At 37.8% G+C, this 13,192-nt stretch overlaps 1 protein-coding gene across 3 annotated transcripts in view; it reads right to left on the bottom strand.

Annotated features, from left to right (window-relative positions):
- The window catches only part of LOC113039685 (bridging integrator 3), a 47,530-nt gene that overhangs the window by 32,805 nt on the left and 1,533 nt on the right, over nt 1-13,192 (bottom strand). Inside the window, exons 2-3 of one of the 3 annotated variants that reach the window (XM_026197699.1) lie at nt 4,951-4,999; nt 3,044-3,084 (exon numbers count right to left, since the gene is read on the bottom strand). The exons of 1 other annotated variant lie outside the window; for it this stretch is intronic. In XM_026197699.1, coding sequence (XP_026053484.1) covers nt 3,044-3,084; nt 4,951-4,999 — 90 coding nt within the window. The remainder of the gene's footprint in view (nt 1-3,043; nt 3,085-4,950; nt 5,000-13,192) is intronic. One more of the 3 variants, XM_026197701.1, reaches the window with a different exon arrangement.

The raw sequence follows: 13,192 nt of genomic DNA, 5'->3' as shown, positions 1-13,192 counted from the left end.
CATTAGCACCAAACCCCCCAATTCTGACGGAGGAATACGGGGGGGCCGAAGAAGGAGAACAGACGATGCATTACGGGGCAATGACTACATGTAAGTCTTACTGGCAAAAGAGTGTGAATTTCCAAACAAAAATGCATGACAGCAATGTTAATAAATCGCTTGAGACATAGTGATTTTACTAGTAAAGAATATTCTTGGACATGAACCAGGAGATTTTTGCCATTAATGGGTAGTCCACCTAAAAATTTTCATTCTGTAATTTCGTCCCCTTCATGTTCATCTTTAAAACAGCAGGGATACTCCACCCCAAAATGACAATTTTGAAATTAATCTCATACCCCCATGTTGTCCTAAACCCATAAAAGCTTTGTTCATCTTCGTAACAGAATTTAAGATATTTTGGATGAAAACCGGGAGGCTTGTGACTGTCCCATAGACTGCCAAGTAAATTACACTATCAAGGTCCAAAAAAGTATGAAAGACATCATCAGAATAGTCCATTTGCCATCAGGGTTTCAACCGTAATGTTATGAAGTGACGAGAATATTGTTTGGAAGCAAAAAAAAAAAAAAAAAATTAAGTATAAAAAAGATTTTATTCAACAATTTGTCTAGACTAATGCAGAGAGACATGCTATTTTTGTTTTATTTGCATACAAAAAGTGTTATCGCTGCTTCATAACATTACCGATGAATAACTGATGGCAGATGGACTAATCTGACGAGGTCTTTCATACTTTTCTGGACCTTGACACTGTTATTTACTTGGCAGTCTATGGGACAGTCACAAGCCTCCCGGTTTTCATCCAAAATATCTTCAATTATGTTCTGAAGACGAACAAAGCTTTTACAGGTTTGGAACGACATGGAGGTTAGTGATTAATGACAAAATTTTCTTTTTGGGGAAAAATATCAATTTAGAGAAGATATTTTTTTTTATGAAACCTGAGGAAACATTTGAAACATTGATGCTTCAAACAGCTTATGAAAACATCATAAAATGAGTAGTTTGGTTTAGAAAAATGGTCTGAATGATGTTTCTGTGAATCTAATATAGTTCTAGTTGATGTAATTGCAGTGGTTAACACCACATTAAGCCACAATACACTGGGGGAAAAAATGGGGTAGAAACTATTTCCACAATAAAATTGCTAGTAATGTTCACAAACAGTTGCAAAGAAACAGCAAATAACTAATTGAATTAAACATGAAATTGCATTAGAAAAACATACAGTATTTTCGTTTAAAACGTTTTTACAAATGTATGGCTTTGGAAAACTTAGAAAACACTGTACATGGTAGAAACTAGTATTATGGACTATTTTATGGGGTTATCACGGCACGTTTTTGAAGCTTGAAGGCTATTAGGCCTATTCACGCCAATAACTATAAATATAAAGATAACTAAAATGGTAACTATATTCAGTGTCCACACCAAAGCATGAGTAATTTCTGTTTTTGTTGAGTGCACTGCAGTTTTGTCATCTCCCACTTTAAACGCTTCAGCTCTTTAAAGCACGACTGATTTGGATTGGCTTTCAATGATTTTTTGGTTCATCATTTCGAGAAAAAAAAAAAAAGTGCTGTAAAAGTGATTCCAAGCAATGATATCGTTCCTCTGTGCCATTATCATAACAGTTGTGGAGTGAACTCTGCTGTTCTTTTACATCTTTGATGAAACTGTATTCTTATAGTTTATCATCTTTGGTTTGAATGGGCCCTTTAGTCTTCATTTATTTATTATTTTCCTGCATGGAAAACAGCAGCTAGCTCAATTTACTAGCTCAGAAGAAAGAAAAGTGATACAGGTTTGGAAAAACATTTTCATTTTAAAAACTAAATGAATGACTGAATACGGATCAATGTAGTGCACCCACAACCACAAAAGAGTTTCACGAAGACAACGGGCATCACATACTCGGGGTGTGTATGTGTATGTGTGTGTTATTGCATAATCTTTGGTATTCTGATAGCAATCAAACCAAAGGAGCGGCACTCGCAGACAAGAGTTCAGGCCCCTACATGTCCGTGCCCACACCGCGAGCGTTTGCGTGTGTGATATATGCCTTTCAACACTTTGTACCGGGACTCCACCTACACAAGCGAAACTGAGGCGACAGAGAAGGTGAGGCGCTAGAAAGCACATACATCTCTACAGGTGACCTTCGACCTGATACAACAAGACAAGGGATATGAGAAGCAGTAATTAAAACTACTAAATGACTCCATGCTGGGGTAAATATGACAAAATAACATCTCACAGGTTAAAAATAAAGAATAATAGAAAGCAAAGGTGGAAAAAAAAAGAGAGGGAAACTATATCTTCTTTAGCAAGGTTATTTTATATAAGTCATGAAAACTGTACACAAACACACACATATATTCACATACATACATTTATACACAAACATATTAAGGTTAGATAGATAGATATAGCGAGGGGGAGAATATTGTATTTTAAATATATGCATTTCTTTTTCATTTTGGGGTGAAATATGACCTAGATATGTTCTTGACAGATTTTGTGAGATTTATCCATTCACATTAATCATAACCCATGGTTTACATAGTCTATAAAGTCCTGAAGTGTACTGGCTAGGTACAGGTCTATGCATGAAAATACTTATGGATAAAGGCTGGAGACATTTCAGTCATCCTCACATTAAGAGGAGGAGGAGAAAACCCAGTAACCACGCTTGCGTTGTGTCACACTTCACTTTTCTCATGATTGGGGACAAACAAATGATGCATCAGGGTCTCGTCGACAACGTCAGCAATCCTTTGGAAGACCTCGACTGGTGCCACGGTTTTGATCAAAACCAAAGGTTTCAAATCCGATGCCGATCTATTTTTAAAATCGATGTACTACTTGGGTTTGCTCTTGTTGGGAAAACAAATGTTTGTTTCGCTGTCGTCTTTTAAGTGCTGTCTTCTGCTGGGCAATTTGAGGCTAGCTAATGATACACAGAAACATTCAAAGCTCTGCGGGTAGCAGAACACATCGAATAAAAATCAAACCAACCACATCGGACATGTCAACTTACTTTTGGAGCTTCTCATATTCCCGCTCAAAGTCCCTTTCAACCTGTGGAGGAGACATGTGGAGAGGTATGAGAAGAATGGAGAGAAAGATCTCTTTAAAGAAGTGTGTGGGCAAACTGCTCTAGTTTTCTACAAGCGCTCTTGGGTGTGTAATCATGAAAACTGAATCTACAGGGCAAGTCAAAAACAAAGGCAAAAAAAAAAAAGATGAGCTGGATATCAGTTTGGGACGTTTTAGCTATTAGGCGAGATCGCTGAAGAACGCCAACGAGATCAAACGAAAAGAAAAAAAAGAGATTAAGAAAACAGAACAAGCTGAATCTTTCATTTGTAGATCAGCAGTTGCAGGAGGTCCTGTAATTATTGCCGTGGCCTTCTGTTGCCACATTAGCTTGCGTCCATGCCACCCTACCGCCGTGTGTAGGGGGTTAATGATGCCATAATTGCAGCAGTAGGGGTTCCTGTCCTGTGGTTCGGTGGGCAAAGTCTGTAAATAAACAATATTTGGGAAGGCAGGCAGTCGGTTGCCCCGTTTAGAGCCGTGTGTCCGGCCTGTGGCCTGCCCACTCATGGAAGTGTGGTGTAACAGGAAAGGAGGCGAGTTAGGGAACGAGGTGATGAGGGGAAAATAAGAAAAAAAGATGTTGATTGACGTCCCTAAAACCAGGAAGAGATCGGGACGCCCACAACAGAGAGGCGCTTATGAACTCACAGTCGATCTATTCAAACAATGACTCAATCCCAGACCACAGCACTGGAGTCAGCCGGACCAGAAAACTAAAGCTTTACATTTGCTGGAGAGAATGTGAGCGGCGTGTGCCTGAGGAAACTCGTCGAGGCGATGCTAGAGTGATCTGTTGTGTGCTGAGATGTAGCTACTGGAGATATGTGCATTTAAAACCAATTCAAAAGAAATTCTGCTCTCACAGAAACAAACTCTAGAGTTTAACTGTAAAAGTACCATTCATTTTCTCCATAGATGACGTGATTTCTAACGATAAATTAAAAACCTTTAAAGACAGACCTACTGTGAGCTTCCGGGTTGTCAATCAATGGTATATGCTTTTATTGAAGCCATCGGCCATATCATATTTTAACTTTAAATAATTGTGTTTAACAGCAGATTTGCAGGTGGAAAAACTAGATTACCCAAGATAATCAGCATCTTTAAATGAATCATTTTTAATTTGATTAATGCCATACACAATGCTTCTTGGGATTGTAGTTCTTTCTCTTATTAAAGCCATTCAGTACCTTGGTCTTTTTCTCAAATTTGATTTTGCTCTGCATATGTGTTTGTATTCACCTCATAGCTGGCTGACTTGCTTCATGAAGGAATTATTATTATTTATTTTTTTAATAGAGCACTTTTGGTGAAAACTTGCAATAAATACTTGCAATAAATAATTACATTTTAAAAGTTTTGGTGTGCCAACTTTTTGCTTTTTTTTCATTTGTTTTAGTTGGTTGAGCACTGAGAATTTTGCCTTTTTGTTCACATTTTTGTCAAATTTGTTAAAAAAATTTTTTTTCTGATATTACTTTATTCTTTGTCTTAAGAACAGATGATTCCATTTTGTTTTCAAATTGTTATTTTTATTATTTTTCAAATAAATCTAAAACTATATAAGTAAATACTGTTAATTATATATTCATATCATTTTATCATAGTTGTGTATTTTTTTTTTATAAAATAAACCGTTATATATACATTTTGGCTTTATACCATCTCTTCAAGATTTTGGCATCATAAAAAAAAACAAAAAAAAAAACATATCAGTCAAGCAGGAAGAGTGTTCAAGAGTCTTGTATGAAAACAGTTATTATTTGTGCAAATGCATTTTGTGGCACACAAATCACAAGTAAAGGAAAGTAAAAAAGGAGCAGAAAAATCCTGTGGTTTTCTTACGGTCTTCGAAACAATCTGTTTCCTTGGTTGTCCGATTTTGAAAGGAATCCTAGGAAAGGAAAGAAAAAAGCATGCATAATTATAAAGTGGATTACATTCAGAACAATAGAATACATTTTTATGACATTACTTTTATACCATTAAATACAGTTATATTATTGAATTCTCCTGAGTCATTTATTTTTTTTTTTTCAGAATGCGGCTCGATGTTTAATTTCCAGGTTCTGGTATTTTATAGACAGTTTGGAGGTTGACTATGAAAACCCCAGCAGCTAATCAAACCATCTCAAATGGACCACATGAATCCATCTCAGAAGCCATCAAAGGCGGATGCGCTGTCGCCGCTGCCACAAGTCTTCCTGTGGTCTGCTGGGGGGAGAACGCTACATGTGCACATCTTACACACATGCACTTCCCTGTGGTCTGCTACTGCAAGCGGGCACTCGCTCAGAGCCCTGTGTGCAACCCACACAGCAGCAAATGAAGACCAGCCACAGGTCACCTTCAAGATGAACCCAAATAATGAGTTCCCATGTCCTCCAGGAATCCTGAGAGAGAGTTTATACTCCGGAATGGCTCCAGTTCGGCAGTGACTCCACTCAATATCACGACCGAACTCTTCTGAATTTCTTTAAAGTTATATTTTGGGTTTATTAAAAGAATCTTACTTGTAGGTTAATGAATAATCAAGAACCACAATCAACTCAGTCAGTCATTAGAATGATTCGAACCAAAAACGTACGAGTTCAACACTTGTTGACTTGATTCATTTAAATGATTCAGCTCATAAGAATCACGTATTCACGAGTCAAGAAATATACAGCTTTATTATTAAGCCGTGTCCAATCTTTCTCTTCTGTTTCGCCAATAGGAATAGCGCAGATGTTTAACAATTGTTACCACTATGAACTTCAATCTTTTGCCTCCCATTTTTATTTTGACTATAACTGTAAGGATTTTCATAGAATAAAGGTGCAATCGCGTGTACCATAGTTTAGTAAATTTCCGTGGGCGAGTCATTTCAGGAATCCACACAATCAAGAATTTCACATGCAGTTTAAAGATTGAACCATGCAGATTTTGCGAGGAGTTCACATTGGTCACGCAAAATCTCCATGTTGTCAAGCAGCTTGGTTTGAAACGAACTTCAATGTGAGCCGTGCTTCATCGATACGCTATGCCAAAAGACAATGGACAATTTTTCCTCGCAAATGTCAGATTAGCCTAGAAAAATTCAAATCTAATAAATCAGCCTTTACACGAAGTATGGCAATCAATTTTAACTCTTTCAAAGACCTCAATGGATCCTAGCCCCGACACTCAAGCCTTCTGGGTGTGAAGGTATGTTAACTTTGGTCTTGTTTTCTTTCAATTCAACAAATACAAAGAGAGAGAGAGAGAGAGAGAGAGAGACTGATACGCCTACAGGTCGTCCTTCGGTTGAATCACAACGGTTGGTTTTGTCTCCTGATAAAATCTCACTCATAGAACTGTGAAAGGATCAACTTGTTTAATTTGATACTTTTTGTCATTCTCTGTTCTAACTGTCAAGTTTAGAGAGTGGAAGGTGTCGAAGTAATGCTGTTTGGAATTGAAGAACTTCACTTTGGTGAATGGATTTCTGAAGTTAAATCTCTCAAAATCTGGTTCACTTCAAAAGTTCTGACGAAATGGTATTATTTCAAAGCACACCAAAGGCCTCAAGCAGTGCCATGGTGTTCACATGGACAGTCAAGGTTTGAGTCCAGCCTGCAACATGACAACATGTCTACAAAACCTGCCCTCTTTGTTCTATAGGTAAAAGCTCGTTTGATGCCCATAAAACTGAGTAATGTGGGCAGAGCAAGAATCTCTTTAGCTTGCAGCATGGACGCTACTTCACAAGGACACGAGGATGAGGTTTCTGTTGAAATGAGAATCACCTCAGACCAGGATTAATGGAGCAAAATGAGAAGATTGAAAAGCTTCGGCTTCGATCATGACGAACATCTCATGCTTGATATGCTGTATGTTCAGTTCTCTCGTAAACCGTGCATTCCCAATGGTGTGTTTAAAAAAGAAGAAGAAGAAGAAAGGAATGACACCCCATTGAACCCATTTCTTATGGAAGGCATGCTTTCCTTTCAAACTTGTTAATGTACTAAAAACGCGGCACAATGGCATCACATTCCTATCTCCTGATCTCACAACTTCCCTTAAGTGAAAAGCAGCAATTAACCGTTCGCCCCCCTTGTTCTCTGTCAAGCGTGCGTTATATTTAGTAATTACACCTGAGACAGGCTGAGGTAGACCCAGAGAGAGAGAGAAAATACACACGTTTCCACTGCTGCCATTGCAGGCTGCTCTCTCACGCACACACACACACACACACACACACACACTATTATTGATGTGACAGAAGTATGGCTCCAGAAGATTGATGGACAGCTGGGGATGACAGGAACGTGGCGATGCCAGCTGCGTCAAAGCAAAGGTGTGTGAGATAATGAGGGTGTGAGGGAGTGTGTGTGTGTGAGAATTTGGTAAGGAGGACAGAAATTATATTGGCACAGTCGGATGTGTGTGTGTGTGTTTGTATATATATACACATATATACATACATACACGTATACATATATACACACGCACACACACACATATATTAATCTTATTTTAATGATATATCTCAGCTCTGCAAAGAACACAAAGTTCACCTTTCGTCATGCTGCTGTTATGCCTAAATCATCATGGAAAACTACAAGTCATCACCCACATAACTTCCTGAAGTCCTACCGCTGACTCACCCCAAAAACAGTTCACTACTGCCAAAATGACATAAACAGCCATCGCTCTCAGCCCGGCGATTGCTTCATGTGTGTGATGACGTGGTGGGTTGCAACATCAGTTGATCTCTTGATTCTCCTTTCATGTCGTCAGAAAGGTGAGTTTATCTTGGAAAGCAGGTCACACGTCAGTAAGGATTGCTCAACGAGATCGTCTTTATGATTGGACGGAGAAAATCCATTTGACACTCAAAGAAGATGGATTTCCCTTCACTATGACTGCGGCTCATTGGGTCTCATTTAATAACCATGCATACAAACATTTCATTAGGTGTTTTTATACAAACAAATGTATATGTTTTGTAGTTTATACTAATAATGAAAATGTATTCCTAATTGAAAAATGTAGGTACAAATGTGAATAATGGCCTTGGAAATGTGCAATTTCATTCAAGGAGATTTAATCTTAAATACATTTCATTATGCAGAAACCTCATATATGGATATGGTTTATGCAAATCCCCCACATTGGGTACTAGCTTGTTTAAAGTACTTCCAAAAAAATACTCATTAGTATTAGAATTAAAAACAAGGCTGAAAACTAATTAGGAAAGAACATTTCCGTAGTAATTTCCCTGCACAACGAATACAAATAATCCACACAATTATTAGTGAATATGAGTTTAAAACAACTCACGAGATCATTTAACAGAAAGCTATTATTTGACTTCAGAAGATTGTGAATGTAGCACATGAGTCATATGATTTTATGAAGCATTTTTTGGAGTTTAACAGCATCTGTCATCCTTTACTTTCATTAAATGAAAAAAGAGAAGTACGAATGTGCTGATAAACTTATTCTGTGTTCCATTAAAATCAGTTACATGAGTCAGAAAGACACTTATATATAAATATATAATAATTTTCATTTGTTGTTGAACCATTCTTTCATAATCTCCTAATGAAGATGATCAGATTTCCACCAGAGCTGTGAGGTAGTTCAAGCCGGCTGCTAGGAGTCAGGATGTCAAGGTTCGGACAGGAAGGAACAGATTCAGTGGGATGAGTTTGTACTGTGGGAATCTGCAGTCAACTTTCTTCGCATACAAGGCCATTTTTACCATACACTCTTATTTAAGTAAGCGGTCAGGCCTTACGATCCGATCCCATGCTCTTGAAGAGGTCATATAAAAAGAAAGAAGGAAAAAGCTGGAATGATGTCTTTTTAAAAGTATATATTAACAGACATATTAGTGTCTATGCAGCCGATATGAATTTCATGGCTTTAGGTGCACTCCTGGACAATAAACTGCTCAGTTCTGTAAAAGATATGGGCACTTGTCAATCTTTGCCCAAAATAAATAAATACAATTAAAGTTATTCATTCATTCATACATTTACAAAATATTCATATATTTACAGAACATGGTCATGCAAAATATGTGCTAATATTATAAGTGCTAATAAACAGCCAATATGTTAATAACAGTCATGCAATAAGGAACTAATTAACATTGAAAATTAAGTGTTACCAATATATATATATATATATATATATATATATATATATGTAATCAGTAATCTAACATCAGAGACAAAGAATTATGGAAAAATACCAAGGGTTTATTGCAGGAACTTGGTTTGCAAATTTGTGCATGATATTACAGGGACGCTGCTTCTGCTGCTAAATACTGAGTTTATTATGTCAAGCAATGGCGCCTTTTGGACATCAAAACAAGACATAATGAGCGGTAATTAACCTTCCATTTTAATCTGTTAATTACAGTGTAGACCATCCAAACTCAGTGTAGAAACCATGCACATCAGCTGCCGTCTGAAGAGATAACGGTCACATGATGGCCACTGTCAGAGTATTTTTAGTAATGTTTTGTTTTAGTTTTGAACATTTAGAAACTGTAATTAAAACTGTGCAACTCCATGCAAGTTTATATAGTTGAAAAAAAAATCTCTAACACTGCCCTACTGACACTGAAATACAGCTATGAGGTGAAAGAAATGTCAAACCAACAGAACATATCTGATGCCTAATATACTATGTAGAGCAGAATAATGGGTGGGATTTCCCAGCCTGGCAAAGAGAAAAGAAATGTGTGCGCATCACTGTAGTGGCCGGTCAGAAAACTCAAGATTAACATGGAAGAGGGACACAATTTATGGTGTCATATCGGGTTATATTGTAAGATCCATTTCAAGCTAAAAACAGAGAACAAACAAGAGGAACCTGTCACAACAAGACATGTAGCTACTAGAGAGATTAGCTATGAATTGATGGAAAGTTTCAATTAACAAAAGCAAATCCTCAGAAAATGTAACAAGAACAAGGCTGTCAATCTCATTTGAAGTCACAGGTCATTCTGGACAAAACGTGTCTTTGAGGGGGCTGAATAGTTAGAAAAAGTTGGGGTTCCCAATGGAGAGCACATACTCAATATTGGGTCATTTCAATTATGTTTTGTTTCAGACAGACAGACGGTCGGATGGATTGTTGGATGGAAGGACGGATGGATGGATGGATGGACAGACAGATGGATGGATGGATGGATGGATGGATGTATGGATTGACAGACGGATGGATAGACGGACGGATGGATGGATGGTTGGATGGATGGATGGATGGACGGACGGATGGACGGATGGATGGACAGATGGATGGATGGATGGATGGATGGACAGACAGATGGATGGATAGAAGGACGGATGGATGGTTGGATGGATGGACAGATGGATGGATGGATAGACGGACGGACGGACGGATGGATGGATAGACGGACGGACGGATGGATGGTTGGACAGACGGATGGATGGACGGATGGATGGACAGACGGATGGATGGATAGACGGACGGATGGATGGTTGGACAGACGGATGGATGTACGGATGGATGGACAGACGGATGGATGGATAGACGGACGGATGGATGGTTGCACAGACGGATGGATGGAGAGACGGATGCCAGATGTTGACTACTAAAAACATTTGTGCCACTTTAAGATGCAAGTAATAATCTTCTCATACTGTAAAATGTTAAATAGCTTAAATATTATTAAAAATATAATGAATTAATTCATATTACACTGTCTGAGATACAAGAGAATTGGACGGTAATTAGAGAGTGAAAAATAGAAATAGTGCAAGTGAGATCTGTGGAGTATATATATACATCTAATGCAAAAGATTGTGAGTAAATGGAAATGTAAGACCTCAGAATAGAAAAAATTACACAGAGAACATGCAAACTTGACTGCCGCTACACAGCAGCCCGTGTGCAGAATCACCTAATGGAGGCTCTATCCTTCGGGACGGCAGTTTTACACCCAAATCTTATCTACAACAAGTACAGAGACTCGGTTGATGGTGGTTGTTGTCACAGTGAAAGAGGCCCTGCATGAATGCAGTGGGTCAGCCTGGCTCATAAAGCATGCTTTCACCCCAAAACTAAGCGTACTGGAGTGGAAGAATCCTCTGCTGGCCGCTGACCTTTCAGTAGGGCCCTGTGACGCTGAATTAGTTACCGAAGTTGATCCTCGGACAATGCAAATAGCAGAAAGTTTAATAACTCAACAGGGAAAAACTTTATGAACGGTGACATTTTATAATTTTTGTATGAAGTATCAAAAATTAGATCACTCTAGTTTGGTCCCTGAAAACTGTGACCTTAACAAGCCAAGTCAGCTTTGCTGCTAGCAGTGCAATTAAGCTATGATATGACTATTTAAGGTCGGCATGCAATGGAAACTGATCCATTTCTTGTATTTGCAGGTTTTATGAAGGTAAGTGTATGACTAAGTAAATACAATTTAAGGAATAAACTGAATGGAACGTGTCAATAATATGATCTTTAAATGTAAATGTCTTGTATTCCCCAGGCCTCAAAGTTTGAAAATGCATCTTCAATCAGACCTCCATTTCAAAAAAGCTTAGAACTTTTACTGCACCTTTTGTTCACACTGCAAAAAAAAACCCTGATGTTCGTGTTCAAGTGCAAACGTCTAAAGAGTCTTAAATCAAGAAACATTAACTTAAGAAGCAAAAGTCATAAGTAGTCTTGTTTTATAAGAAATTGATCAAAATGATGTAAGTGTATGATTAAAAAGAGAACAAATAACAGCTAATAATGGGTCCAGAAAACTTCTTTCAAAAGGTAGGCTAAACAACTTCTCATACCTCACTGACAGATGTGTTTTAACATAAACTCACTTAATTTTGTTCAATTTCTCAGAAGGAAAGGCATGTTATGTTCAATGTACATCTAATTCAATGCTTCGATTTAAAACCTTTTTAGGCCTTAATTTGTTAAAGGGCGAATTAAGACTTTTTACATATGTTCATTGTCTGTCTTCACTATGGTGACGTATGCTGGACTTCTCCAATCATTTATTCTCCTTAAACCCAGACTCTTCCTTACAAACCACTGTAAGCTCATATTCAGATCCATCGGATCAACAGCCAATGAAAACCAAGTCCCCACTAGTTACGACTTTAACAAACACACATTCAGTGTGAAATGGTTCTCTGTATAAAACAATAATAATTAAAAATCAAATATGACAACACATCTGTAATATAGTTTCGGCTAATGTATGTTTCTGTCGACGGAAACGCATTCATGCTTCCCAATTCATTACAACAACAATGGAAAAAAATTATTTTAAAAAACCTTGAAAAAAACAGTTACTTTTTGTAAACTTTGTTCAATGCAAGTGCCGTATGCTGCAACATGACCAGTCACTGATGCCGTCATCCCCCAGGTTTTGACCTGAACATGCACACGTTGCTATCGGTGTTTAAACTAAAGGCATTTAAGTCTTGCAAGTTTAAACATTCAAGAGCCAGAAGACGCGAATGAGAACTCGTGCACACAGTGAGAAGATCTGTGTGTCATCTGACGCTCCAAACCCATGTCAAACATTGAGTTCGTTTTCAAAATTCAAATCATGCTGGAAAGGACAAATTCACACACACACACACACACACACACACACACACGTTTGCTTTTGTGAAATGTGGTGAGATCCCATAGGTATAATGGTTTTATACTGTACAAACTGTATATTCTATGTCCCTACACCTAACCCTCACAGGAAACTGTGCATTTTTACTTTCTCAAAAAACTAATTCTGTATGATTTATAAGCGTTTTGAAAAATGGGGACATGGGTTATTTCATCATAAGTCACCCTCTCCTTGTAATACCCGTTTCATACCCATGTCATTATACAGAGTTGTGTCCTGATATGTCACAAAAACAAGCGCGCACACACACACACACACACACACACACACACACAAAGTCAATACGGCCGTCTTGGTCAGATGGTAGAACATACAGTATCAGTGAACTATATTCATACATCGTCTTAAAGTGACAGCAGTAACTTTATTAAGGATTAATCAAATTAATACAGTCAAACATGCAATGTTATTTTTGCATTTGATTATTACATTTCTGTACCTAAAAAC

The sequence above is a fragment of the Carassius auratus genome, chromosome 22, assembly GCF_003368295.1.
Source record: "Carassius auratus strain Wakin chromosome 22, ASM336829v1, whole genome shotgun sequence".
NCBI classification, from domain to species: Eukaryota; Metazoa; Chordata; class Actinopteri; order Cypriniformes; family Cyprinidae; genus Carassius; species Carassius auratus.
The sequence above is the reverse complement of the archived record's forward strand: the minus strand, read 5'-3'. Positions and strand labels throughout refer to the sequence as shown.